At 48.5% G+C, this 13,509-nt stretch overlaps 1 protein-coding gene across 1 annotated transcript in view; it reads left to right on the top strand.

Moving 5' to 3' along the window:
* Positions 1-9,444, top strand: part of RC3H1 (ring finger and CCCH-type domains 1) — a 74,106-nt gene extending 64,662 nt beyond the window's left edge. Inside the window, exons 20-25 of the mRNA XM_054515717.1 lie at positions 5,092-5,470; positions 7,166-7,381; positions 7,691-7,828; positions 7,916-8,309; positions 8,654-8,718; positions 8,928-9,444. Coding sequence (XP_054371692.1) covers positions 5,092-5,470; positions 7,166-7,381; positions 7,691-7,828; positions 7,916-8,309; positions 8,654-8,718; positions 8,928-9,101 — 1,366 coding nt within the window. The 3' untranslated portion in view covers positions 9,102-9,444. The remainder of the gene's footprint in view (positions 1-5,091; positions 5,471-7,165; positions 7,382-7,690; positions 7,829-7,915; positions 8,310-8,653; positions 8,719-8,927) is intronic.
* The last annotated feature ends 4,065 nt before the right edge of the window (positions 9,445-13,509 follow it).

Here is a 13,509-nt window from a genome sequence, read left to right as displayed (position 1 = left end):
TCTGAAGCACTGGAGAGTCAGATCCCTCTGGAAGGAGGTGGTGGGTGCTCTGCATCAAGAGAGATTGGGGGAAACTTGCTGAGTTTCTTTATGTGGAAAAAAGGGGAGACCAGGCTCAAGTGGAAGATACCTGCTGGAATTTTTTTCCCCTTTGGATATGGATAGCAGGACAGAAAGAATCTAGCTAGAAGAGGCTAGCTCATGAGATTCCTTGATCCCATCTTACTCTGTGAGTGCAAGAGTCATTTTCCCTGTGCCTATCCATGAAACTCAACAGTGAACACCCAAAGCACAAAACAAAATTAAGGCAATTCATGTTCCTCCTCGCCAATCAGGTATGTTTAAGAACTGTTTGTTTCCAGCTGGGATGTGTTCAGTTGTTTCTATAACCTCCTTCTTCCTAACTGTGAACTCCAACTCCTTGAGGACTAAAAATGTGGGAGAGACTAAAACCAAAGCGTGGTGCTTCATCTGTCTTGCCACAGGCTGGCAGGCTTTGGTGCTTGATGGTTTTGAGCCTCTGATCTTTGCTTTGGGTCTGGGAGCAGCAGCTTTGGGAAAAAAACAGCCCCTTTATTAGAGCAAACAAGGCATCCAACAGTTTGGATTAACACACTGGCCATCTTGGGGGCTTCCTGGATAGCTCTGCTCAGGTGCAAGTGCTGGGTTGTTGCTTGGAGCTAAACCAGCCATAAATGACCACTTACATGCAGCATCCAAAAGATAGATTGACTCAGCTACCCTGGAATAAATGCCTTGGGAGCTCTGTGGGATATGCATGGTTGTTTGCTTTTGGTTTTACTGCTTTGAGCTCCCTCTGAGCACTGGGTAAAATGGAAACCTGTGCTTGGGTGTCTCCCTGGGTGTGGAGCATCCCTAATCATCTGAAAACCCTGGGATCTGTGGGCATGTCAGTTACCTTAAAAAATTAAACCAGCAGCCACCTGAGGTAACAAGGTGCAGTGTATGTGAGTCCTTCCTGTCTCATGGAGGACATTTTTTACATTACCCTTCAACTTATCTCCACAATCTCTGTCCCATTTAACTATGTCCCATACTGATACAGTAAAGTCTTTTACTTAACCCAAACCAGTTTGCAATTGCATTTTCCATTAAGGCAAAATGTTCCTCTCACTGGAGGCTCAGCACCTGCTGAGCCAGCCTGCCTCTGGGAATTGAAATTCAGGGGGCAATGCTGCAGGATTCGTGGAGCAGCTGCATCCTGGATCAGATACGGTGTTTGGTCCTGCTCACTACTCTGCCTTGTGAATCTGGACAGGAGTTGGGGGAGCTGCTGTTAGTCCTCAGCTTTCCAGCTGTGCAAGTGAAAGGTCACAGAATCACAGAATATCCTGGACTGGAAGGGACCCACCAGGATCACAGAGTCCAACTCCTGGCCCTGCACAGGCACTCCAACAATCCCACCCTGTGCCTGAAATGTTGTCCCAACACTCCTGGAGCTCTGGCAGCCTTGGGGCCGTGCCCATTCCCTGGGGAGCCTGTTCCAGGTGAGTGTGTTTAAGATGGGATGTGTTTGAAACTGCAGAATGTGAAGTGGGGCAATTTCTCCCAACTTGTGTCTCTTCAGGAAATGGGATACAAGTGACACAGCTTGGGACAGTTGGAGGAAACATTTTGCTTAGCTACAAGATCCCAAAATTAGATCTACATACAGCTTTATATAATTTTTATTCAAACTCTTGAAAGGGTTGAGGTTTTTCTCATGGGATAAGCAGTTCATTTTCTGTTGGCAAAAACTGAGGGCATGTGGCACTCGTGTGGGGTAGGTGGTCGAACTCTCCCTTGTCAGATTGAACTTTAAAACCTCTTTCAAACTAAACATTGCCTCTTTTTTCCTACTCTTTGCTTAACCTTCGGCAGCTGGTCATCAGCCTTTGGCCTTAGCATCCTACTCCCCTCCCACCATCCCCTGCTGCTGCCTCAGCTCTGTTTGAGCACAGAAATCCAGTGGGGCAACTGCTTTGGGCTCAAGCAAGACTGTTCTCTCAAAAATTTGCATTTACCTCCTAAAAGCAGAAGCCTGGAGGTAGAAGGGGCAGGTAAGAAAAACAGAGTGGCTGCCAGAGTGGCTTTTTGCTCTATTAGAGAGAGTCCTCCCACCCTAGGTGTCATGAAGGCTGGCATTCTAAATTGTCAGGCTTGGCTTATCCCCAGCCTGCAGCAGTCGTGGTGTGGAGGGCAGTTAATGAAGTCAGGAAGCCCTGAGTAATTGCTGGCTGCAAAACAGCACTGCTCGTTTGCTTTGGACTCAGGTTTTGGGGTGTGATGCAGTGGGGGGAAGGTTTCTCAAGAGCCTAAATTAATCTCAAAATGGTTTGAGCTATTTTGTATTAGCCGGGCTGTGTAGCACAGTGCTTGGCTGCTGTGGGACATTCCCACCACTACCAGTAGCCCCAGTAGGTTCAGTAGGGCGGGTGCTGGGGGTCTGTAAGCCCAGTTATTCATCCTGTCCTGCAGCCATGGAAGGGTGGGATGGAAATGGTGTGTGCTGGTGAGAGCCCAGCCATGTTGCACAGCAGCTGAGGAATTGGGGTTTCTCGATGCTTCCCCAGAGCCTTCTGAGTTTGAGCTGAATCAGCAACTTGTTTCTTGGCTTTCTGCACTTTTTGTTGCTTCACCCTTGTAAGAACCTTTTCTAATTTCTGCATTCCCCTTGCCAGTAATCCTTTTCAGGCAGTGCTGTGGTGGGAATACTTTTGGCATCCTTCCAGGTTGACACATGGAGTGCATGTCAGTACTGCAGAGGAAAAGGGAACATTGAAGAGCTGTGGGAGGAGGAGGAGTGGGTTTTGGCCAAATGCTATGACAAAGAGCTCGTCTAAGAAACAGCAGGGGCTCTTGCCTGTAAGAGACAAGATTGGGTGTGTCAGAGGCTGGGTCAACCTTAATGGATGGTAAAGCAGATTTAAGGTGTTAGCATAAAGTCCTGTATCTTCCCAGAACTGATGGAGTCAGGGCTTTACTGCAGAGTAAAAACAGGGAGTCTTTCTCAATTAATGAGGACAGGATGAGGTGAGGATGGGAGTGCCCTCCCCACTCTTGTGCTTTGGCCTTTAAATATGAGATTAAATTAGTAGCACTTTGTGTGCTGGCAAACACCACGAGCTGCTTCTGGCTTGACAGAGGCAGGTGTTTGTCCTTGTACAGACGGGATCAGGACATGTCTTTCCCTGGAGGTGAGTGGAGTGACAGGGCAGGGACCACGGTGAGGTTGTCCTTTCCATGGTGGGACTGGCCACAAAGTGTGTCAGTACTGCTGGAGCTGCAGGACCAAGTGTGGATGAGGGAGGGCTGCTGCAGGCAGTGGAGGGCTCTGGTCCTGGCCCCAGGATTGCAGAACTCTGGAGTGTGTCTGAATTGTTGCTGGCTGACTTTTCCTGTGGGATTGAAAGGTTCAGAAGAACAGCACTTCCTGGAGTATTTTCAATTGTCTTAATATTTTTCCTTTCTCTTGGCCTGGGTGTTGTTTTTTGTTTTTAATTGGTTAACTTCCCTCCCTTTTTAGTTTTTTTTCCCATTTGTGGTGTTGCATCTGTCCTAAACCTTTCGCAAGATGATCTCTGTGTCATTACCAGCGAGAGCTGTGGCCATGGCCTGAGTGAGTCCCTCTTGTTTTGCTGTGCTATCACACAGCCTTGGGCTCCAGACAGTCTTGGTGCCAGATGAGGTAGTTTCTGCTTTTGCAGAGGAACAGATGAAGTCATTGGCCAAAAGCCCAGGGAGGGGGTTGTGGAAGAACCCAGAGGTCTCCTTCATCCCAGATCAGCCTTTGAGCCTGCTCCCGTTTTCCTCCAGCAGGTGCTGGCCCACCAGCACTGGAAGATCGCAGACATGGAGGTCACCAGTGCTAAATGCAGGTGACTTCTAATTTAGTTTCTCAGAAGGCAATGCTTGGTAGCCATGGCAGTGAATATGTGGAGGCAGGCAGAGACTTACCTAACTTAGACACACGTTTTAAAAAGTGCCCTGTAGCAGGCAAGACCTGGGCAGGCTGCCAGGCCCTCCCAATAGTTGTTTCCCAAACTGTTGTGGCTGTGGTGCTTCAGCTTCCTCCCATGGGGTACATGAACAAAGCAGTCATGCAAAGGGCATCCTAGAACCACAGCATGCAGGCCCTGGGATGGCTCATGAGGCCTTGCTGCCAAAGCTGGTGGTGATGGGATTTAGGAGGAAATTGTTCCCTGTGAGGGTGGGGAGGCCATGGCACAGGGTGCCCAGAGAAGCTGTGGCTGCCCCATCCCTAGAGGTGTCTAAAGCCAGGTCAGACAGAGCTTGGAGCAACCTGGGATAGTGAAGGTGTCCCTTCTTATGGCAGGGCATGCAACCAGATGATATTTAAGGTTCCTTTTAACTGAAACCATTCTGAAGTTCTGTGTTCTTTAGCAAAGGGGAAAATATAAATTATCTCTCTCTTGCTGGAAGATTTTCAGAGAACTGCTTTTGTTGGAACACAGTAATTCCCATTAACCTGCACTCTTTAGGTACCAAGGACAACCAATTTGCATTGAGGAGGTATGAACTTTGGACAGGAATTGGTGTGATGCATCAGCTACACCATTCATGCTTATAAAGTACATTTTTTGGGAATTAGAGATGCTCAGTCCATGGAGGGACCAACTTCCTTGGAGGCCTTTTCCTTATCACCTTTCTTCTCTGCCACAGTATCTCCTACATCAGTAACTGAAAAGTACTGTAAAGCTGAGGTGAGCCTGGCAGGGTCCTTATACTGTAGTCACCTCACTGGCCAATGGGGAGGACTCACAAGTTCAAATCATCCATTTTGGTACAAACTTGTCAGGGCTGAGCCTGCCGCTTAAAAAAAGAGGGGGCCCAGGTCACTAGAAGAACAGTGGTTTCAATGCATTGCTTCTAAAAGCATTGTGTGCTCACAGGCAAGCTTGTCCTGCTGTCTGTCTGTCCTTGCTTGTCCTGCAGCTGCAGGGCAAAAGGATGACTGGAGGGGGCTGTGGGGCTGCTGTCACTGTGATGGTGGCTGAAGGGGCTCAGGGCCGTGGAGCAGCACAGGTTTCACAGACAGGCCGTGTGTCTAAGGCCTCTCTCTGGTTCCAGGACAATGCATCTCCTCGTGCTGTGCCTGCTCAGTGTCTGGGGGCTGGCTGCCCCCGAGCACTACGCCGTGGAGGACATCTGCACTGCCAAGCCCCGCGACATCCCCGTGAACCCCATCTGCATCTACCGCAACCCCGACAAGAAACCCCAGGAGGGAGAGGGGCAAGAGCCAGCAAAGGACAAGCTCCCAGAGTCCACCAACCCCCGCGTCTGGGAGCTGTCAAAGGCCAACTCTCGGTTTGCTGTCGTCTTCTACAAGTACCTGGCTGACTCCAAGGACAGTGGGGAAAATATCTTCATGTCACCCCTTAGCATTTCCACAGCCTTCGCCATGACCAAGCTCGGAGCCTGTGGCAGCACCCTCCAGCAGCTCATGGAGGTTGGTGGAGGTTCCTCAGCCTTTTCCTATAGCAGGTCTGAAAGACAGGAAAGGTGATCATGGCTAATGGCTGCTCTCAGGGTCTCAGGATTTGCCTTGGAGAGGAAATCCCAAGTTGGAAGGACTTTAAAATTCATCTCGTTGTACCCTCTGCCATAGGCAGGGACACCTTCCACAACACCAGCTTGCTCCAAGCCCTGTTTCTGGATTTGTTTAGACCCCAGCTCTTTCCCCTTACTCCTTGTTGGGATCCAGCATTCCTGGGTTGGAGAGGTTAGTTTTTATCTGGAGGAAAGGAAGCCCATTTGGAAGGTGAGGGAAGGGAATGGCAACAGTTTGGCTCTTGCAGATTGAGCTAAGCTTTTCCTTAGGTAAAAAGCAGGAAAAGCCATGATATCAAGTCCTGTTGCAGAGGAACTTTTTCACATTCTTTCTCTCTTCCTTGGGACAAAAATGAGACACATGGGAGACCTTGCAGTCCACCCGACTTCCAGGGCATGGGAGTCTGTACAGGGGGAGTCTCTTTCTCTACCTGTTGGCCTTATACTCGGGGGATAGTTCTGATCCCAGACTAAGAGGTAATTCTGAGTTCTGGCTCTTCTATGCAGCTAATTTAAGTCCCTGCCTGTCCTAGCACCCTTCTCAATGCCAGACCCACTCCCCTGCTGTGTGGGATTTGATGCTGCCCATACCTTTTTCTCCAATGGGAGACCTCAGCCCAGAGGAGCCTTTCTCCCTGCAATGAGGAGGTGTGAATCAAACACCTCTGTTGCTGTCCTTACAAATCCTGCCTCTGGAACAAATAATGTTGGTGGTCTCCTGTCATTACACACACAGCCTGAGTGCAGCAGCTATAACCACATCTCCAAAATCTTCACTTGTGCGTTCCCCTCTGGGCAGCCCTTCCCACTGAAGGGGAACCTTCTCCATTGAGCCACCCACACCTGCAGTCCTAACCCCCCTTTTCCCTATGAAATGGCTGGGAATACCAGGAATGCCTTACAGGAAACAGTGCCAAAGGAGGTTCACAAAGAGCAATGTGCTGTGGGATTTTCTGTGCCTTAAAGCCCTGAGGTTGGATAGCAGTAGAAAAATCATAATTATCCTTCCAGCTGGCAGCTGGGAACAGATAAAAAAATTCCCTGTATTGCAAAAATCTACCCTCAAAATGATTGCTACATATTCCCATTCCCTGTAAAAATAGATAAGATGTACCAGAAGTACTCAACAGGCCATGAGAATTCCTCCTGGGAAAGAGGAGCCTTTAGCATTTTCACAGGAGGGTTTAGCACATGTGAGTCCTCCCATGACCTGGTATGACCCAAGAGCTGCAATGCTCATCTCTGGGGTGTGGTAAGGGGTTATGAACACCCTGTTAATTTTAACAGCACTTAAAGGGGAAGCTGGGGACAGTCAAAGGCTGGGTATAGACAGTAAGAAAACAGGTGTTGGAAAGAGGAGCAGCACCTCCACATCTAAGCAGAGTTTAATCCTCCATTTGGATTCTCCAAAGGAAGTCTTGGGCTGGTGATGTGTTGCTTTTCCATAGATTTGGGTTCCTACACATGGAGGGTGAAGCTCTGAGGGCCTGCAGATTTGTTGCTGTTGAGGCAAAGGCTGCACCACCACTTGCTCTGGGGCCCAGGAGCACAAGAGCCTCCTCATGGATTCCTTGTTGCTGTTTGGCTCATCCAGGTCTTTCGATTTGACACCATCTCAGAGAAGACATCGGATCAGATCCATTTCTTCTTTGCTAAGCTGAACTGCCGCCTGTACAAGAAAGCAAACAAATCCTCAGAGCTGGTGTCAGCCAACCGTCTCTTCGGGGAGAAATCTTTGGTCTTTAATGAGACTTACCAGAACATCAGTGAAATCGTTTATGGAGCAAAACTCTGGCCCTTGAACTTCAAAGTGAGTTTGAACTACTCAGGATTTTGCTTATTTTGTTTGGTTCCACCCCCCCACCCCAGTCCATCCCTGTCTTTTGCCCTGAGAAGTGCTCTGCTCTGGGTGTGTGGGACACCAGTGAAAGCAACAGGGAATCTGGGATGCAGCTCCTCTCGCTTCAGCTCACCCTAACCACAGCCACGTCCCCACTCATCATACCTAAGCTTATTGTCTTCCCCCAGCACATACCCTTGGGAACCTGTCTCCTGCAGAAGGGGTACAAAGAGGGGTTTAAAACCCTTGGCTTAACCTTTTTTTGGTCTCTTCCTTTAGGAGAAGCCAGAACTTTCCAGGCAGATCATTAATGAGTGGGTGGCTAACAAGACAGAGAAGCGCATTACAGAAGTGATCCCAGAAAGTGGTATTGATGATCTCACTGTCTTGGTCCTGGTCAACACCATTTATTTTAAGGTAACAAAAGCTAACAGAACTGGGGAGCAGCACACTTCCCTGGAGGAAACATGGTGCTCATGTTTGTTGTTCCCCTCTTCTTTTTAGGGGCACTGGAAATCGCAGTTCCCAGCTCCAAACACAAAACTGGATGTATTTCATAAAGCCAATGGTGAGACCTGCCAAGTCCCGACTATGTACCAGGAGTCCAAATTCCACTATGCATTCATTGCCCAGGACAAAGTCCAGGTGCTGGAGCTGCCTTACAAAGGGGATGATATCACGATGCTGCTGGTCCTGCCCAGTGCTGGGACGCCACTGGAGGAGGTGGAGAGAGACCTGACGTCAGAGAAGCTGCAGGGCTGGATAGACTCCATGAAGGAGATGTCTCTCTTCGTCTACCTGCCTCGCTTCCGCGTCGAGGACAGCTTCAGCCTCAAGGAAAAGCTGAGGAAAATGGGGCTGGAAGATCTCTTCAGTCCAGAAAACGCCAGACTCCCAGGTGAGATGTGGAGATAGAGCAGTGCAGGGTAGAGGTGAGGGGCAGCCATTCCTCCCTAGGCAGGGCAGTAGGTGCAGGAGCACACGAGGAACGAGCACATGAAAGCATTTCTATGTTGCTGCAGTCAGTGATGGACTCTCTGGTAAAGTCCCACCATGGACACTCAGCCCTGCTCTGCACTGATGACATTGGCACCTCAGCAGTCAGTTGCACATGGAAGAGAGAAGTTTTTGTTTAGGGCAGCCATGCCTTCTGCCTGATCCCAGGCCATGAAGGATTGGAATGTGTTTTTTCTCAAGCTGTCTCTAAACTCAGTTTCACCTTTGTATATTTTTGTATTTCAGGTATCATTGCAGAGGGCCGCACAGACCTGTACGTGTCTGAGGCTTTCCACAAAGCCTTCCTCGAGGTGAGCCTTGTTTTGTGCCAGCGTGTTTTGCTTTTTAAAAACAAACATTCAAGGGAAAAAAATAGTTCTGAACCTACAGTGTTCAATTCTCAGCAGTCTAGGGCTTTGGAGGGAGGCTGGCCAGTGTTCTGTGGAGGAGGAGGAGGGTGAGCCCTCTCCATGCTGCATAATGCCTGTATTTTAATCCCATCTTGTCTCTTGGCTGGCAGGTGAATGAAGAAGGCAGCGAGGCCTCAGCTGCTACAGCTGTCACCATCTCTGGCCGTTCCTTCCCTCTGAACAGAAAAATCTTCAATGCCAACAGGCCCTTCCTGCTTTTCATCCGGGAAGCTGCCCTCAACACCATCATCTTCATGGGCAGGATAGCTGATCCCTGCTCCTAAAGGGGCTGGTAGGGCCTCACTTCTCCCTCCTCTGCCTCGGGAAAAGGGAGGTGAGGTATTGCCATAAAGTATGGGCTGCTCCTGGAGTGGTTGGTCTCGCTGTTTGGTGCCAGCTGCAGGGAGGGACTGCACCCAGCTGGGCTGTCCCTGCTCCTCCTGCCATGTCAGGTGAGGGGGCTCATAGGTCACCTCACTGTCCTGTCCTTTTTGGCAAGGAAAGCTGAATTTCATCTGGTACTGGTATTTTTGTGGCACCCAAGTCCAGCATTGCTGTCCTTCCTGTGCCCTGTGCCAACCCTCTGTAACTCTGATCACTTGGTTCATTAAAACCTATAGATCTGTATGTAACAGACTGCTCTCTGAATACACACTTTACACTGAGCCACTTCTTAGACTTATTAAATCCTTCTTTTCCAGCAAGTGGGGCTCCACACTGGAAAGGTGAGTGGAAGAGCAGCAGCCATTAGGCTTGTGCTGGCTGGGCTAGGAACACCCTTCTGCAGCTCCATGTGGGTGGAAGAGCTGCCAAAAGCTGTGCCCTGCTTGCCAGCAGCTCTGGTGTGTCCTGTGTGCCCAAGTGCTGGGAGTCACTAGCATAGCCAAGGCTTTGAAACTCTTTTTTAGTGCTAACAGTTACTGTAGCAGCAGTGCCCATGAACCACAACAGCGCCCAGGTAAGGTAACCAGTACCTGTAGCTTTGATAAAAAGAAATTATTTCATCTGCAGGTTTACTCCAGGAACTGAGGTGTCCTGGCCTGCTGCTGATCAGACCTCTTGTTTTAGGGTGGCTGTATTGCTGTAGGACCTTTGGCAGGGCTGTCCTCAAGATGCAGAAGATTTCTCCATTTCAGGCAGCTGTTTCAAACCAATCAGACAGTGAAAGCACAGTTCCTGTCCTCAGGAGGTGATGGAAGTGGTGTGTGCAGACAGTGGGGTGCACTGCTCAGTGGGCCATTTACACTGGATTTTGTAGGACCAGCAGAATATCCACCTTTGTAAAGGCTTCTCTTGGCAGGAACTGCTAGAGCAGCCAAGCAGTGAGGGAGTTAACTGGGATGGAGCTGGTATGTCAGATCTTTGGTCTCTGGGTCTCTAGCTGTGGAAGCTATCAGAGGTTTGACTCTTTGCTGTTCCCAGTAGGATTGTCTGAGCATCTGTGCAAGCAGTGTGTGACTGGGACATGGAGAGCCACCTCCTCCGTTGTCCCACGGGCCATGGCAAACCCTACACATCTGAGAGGTGTCCTTCAGGGACTCCTTTATGCATGCTCCCCTGGAGCAGTACCTTGGAAAGAAGCTGTGATGGGCTGGGACCCTGGGAGAAAAGGGGAAGCATTTTGAAAATAACAAAGAGTTCAGAAAGCAGCTCTTCCTCTCCCTCTCCCTGCCCCCCTCTGCAGTTACCACTGTGGCTTTTCTTGCTGGATCCCATCTCTGCCTGTGAATGTCACTGACAGACACACAACCTCCTGAAATCGCTGCCTTTTCCAGCTGAGCCCCAGGCTGTGGAGCTGGACACTGGTGAAAGAGGAGGGCTGAGGCACTGCCTGGGCCTCTCTAGCATGGCACTGAACCAAAATGCTTCCCCTGCCTTAGGCAGCTTGGAAAACATCCAAAACTTGGCCTGCAGCAAGAGCACAAGGCCTTGTTCCTCCTGCGGAGACTGAAAAGGGCTCAGCCTGCTGAAGAGGTGAGGCAAAACTCAGCCAAAAAGGACAGAAGCTATCTGAGTTGCCAGGAACAGCAACCTGGCGCTGTGCAACCTCTCTCAAGCTGCTCAGCTTAGGAGAGTGTGCAGAACCAGACAGAAAATGCACGTTGGGTAAGGACCAGTCAGCTATAAGACACAGACAAGGATCTGAGTATTAAACCATTTAATTCTCAAACCACTCACATGCATAATGTTCTTTTACACAGTGTTAAAAGAAAGAAGAAAATGCATTTTTTTAATACAAACAGAATTTCAAGTATACATTTATAGAATTTTCCAAGATTCTTACCCAAGTTGCTAAGTTCTCATTCACATTGTTCTTAAAGCTGTCCAACGAGAGCGCTTTTTGCTAAACTGCTTTCAATGCAATTGTACAGTCCCCTCTACCTTGATTTTATTTCCCCCTTTCCCAACTCTGGTTTCCCTGCCACCCCTGCTCACCCCCTCCAGCAGTGCTGGCTGTCCCTGGACACAATGGCCATGGAGCTTCTGTTTGCCAGTGTCTGCTGGAAGAGGAAAAGGGAAGCAGTCATGGAGGGCCAGTTTGGAAACAGCTTGGAAAATCACTGAAGAACAGTCTGATATCCACAAGTTACAGCAGGCTTACTCTTCAGCCTACTCCAGACTAGTCTGAACACTGACTTTTTAAAATTGAAATAAGGACTGCAATCAAAAATAAAATAAAATAATAAAAAAAGAATAATTAGTACAGCAGGAAATTTCTTAACTGTGAAAGTAAGTCTTGAGTGTTAGGACACCTGTCCTAAAAAAGTTTGATTTATAGGTCACTAGTTGAAGGTGACAGCACAATTTCTGTTACAGATGGTTACTCTGCAAACCAGCTCAGAGCAGAATCAATGTGGGACACACAAACTTGGATTAAAAAAGAAAAAAAAAACCAACAGAACTGACGAGGGCTCCATATTCACGTTATGGAAACGCCCACAACCCCAGTAACAGCTTTCTCCTGGCTTTGCTGCTCAGCTCAGCCCTGGGCTGCCAGCTGGGTTGGAACTGGGTGCAACTTCTGACCTGTTAAAAAACGGGCTTTAAATCTTCTTGACAGGCCAAGGGTGGGTTTCTGCTGCAAGATTCCAAAGTCTCCTGCCAGCCACCAGCCCCACGGGTGCCTGGGCACGGCGGGGCTGCTCCGGGCAGCGCGGGGGCCGTGTGGGCCCGGGGGGCTGCTGGAGGTAGAGCTGCCATGGCCAGGTTTTGGCAGCATTGCTCCCCCCGGGCTGTGGCTGCCCAGGAGCTGCCTGCCTGTACAGCTGTGTCCCCAGCCAGCCACAGCTGTACTCCTCTGACGAGTTAAAGTGCATTGTGGCAGAAAAGGGTTTGCTTTTTAATTTTTTTAAATTTTTTTAAATTTTTTTTTAAAGAGGAACCTATTTAAAGTGCTGTTCTAGTTTGGAAAGGGACTGTTTAGAAAAAAAATGGCACCTTTTCACATGAGAGATTTGCTCTCTGTATGTATATATATATATATAAATTTGCAGAGTCAGATCTGCTGACTAATGAACAACATCAACATATAAAAGTGTTTGTATTTTATCTTATTGCTTTTTTTTTTTTTTTTTTTTTTTTTTTACTGCTGCCTGCTGCCTTGGAGGCAGGAGGGAGATGGATTCTCCTTTACCTTTGCCACCATTAACTGATTTCCCAGTGCAGGAATGGCAGGAATGTGGTCTCACAGCTCTGGCCCAGGGGACAGTTCACTATCACGCCGCACATGGGAGGTGACAAAGTCCTCCTGAACTGTCACAGCCCCATGGCCAACCTGCAAAGGGTCACAGTAAGGAACTAGAGGCCAAGAAGGACTGTGGACCCCAAGGGACTCCCGTTGCTCCTGCCAGATGCCATTTTCATTAGAGTCACTTTACAAAGCAGACTTGCATTTCTGAAACACAGAGGTAAGGAAAACAAATCTCTTTAAAGTGAAAGCTTTGCTGCTAGAGTGTGTAGTGTGGTAACCTCAGCACTCCAAGAGAGAGAGGTAGTTACTGTCCTGTGAATACACTGCTGCTTAATGCAACTCCATTTCTGGAGGGATTGCTCAAAAGAAAAAAAAAAAAAGAGAAAAAAAAAGAGGAAAAAAATCCTGTGCTCTTTATTAAGTTATCCCAGTTAAATCTTTCTGGTGAAGATATACTTGACTCTTTCCTCTAAGAGGCTTTTGTATTTTAGAAATTGATTGTCAGTTAAGTTTGTTACAAGATGAAATTTGATTAGCAAATTGTTATACAAAGCCACTTCCCTTGTTAAATCTTACAATTCTCTCTCCCACTACTCAACTATCCATGCCCTGTTTGGGGGTCACATCCTTTCTGCTCCTGCAGTAGGATAGTATTTCCTGCTATGAGCAGTTTTAATGGAAAAATCCAGAGTTTTAAAAAGAGCTACAGATATCATATTCACAGTGTTGTGCAGGAAAGGTGGGGTGACACCAGGGAAATGAGGGGAGCTCTGGGGACAATGGGGACACAGCTCATGGGAGCTTCAGCTAGTGTTCACACACTAGAGGCTTGGGAAAACTGCATTCGTTCCCTTCCCTTTTCAGACTAAAGCAATGCTTTGAATACCTTGCTTCCATTTCCATGAATTACCATCTGATCCAATCTTCTCATCCTTGGCTAATTCTCCCTGCAAGTGCGAGGCACGAGGTGAGGAATACGTTACTGCAAGAACACACAGGTG

Source organism: Molothrus ater, chromosome 9 (genome assembly GCF_012460135.2).
Source record: "Molothrus ater isolate BHLD 08-10-18 breed brown headed cowbird chromosome 9, BPBGC_Mater_1.1, whole genome shotgun sequence".
Lineage (NCBI taxonomy): Eukaryota > Metazoa > Chordata > Aves > Passeriformes > Icteridae > Molothrus > Molothrus ater.
This window is presented reverse-complemented; position numbering and strand designations above follow the sequence as displayed.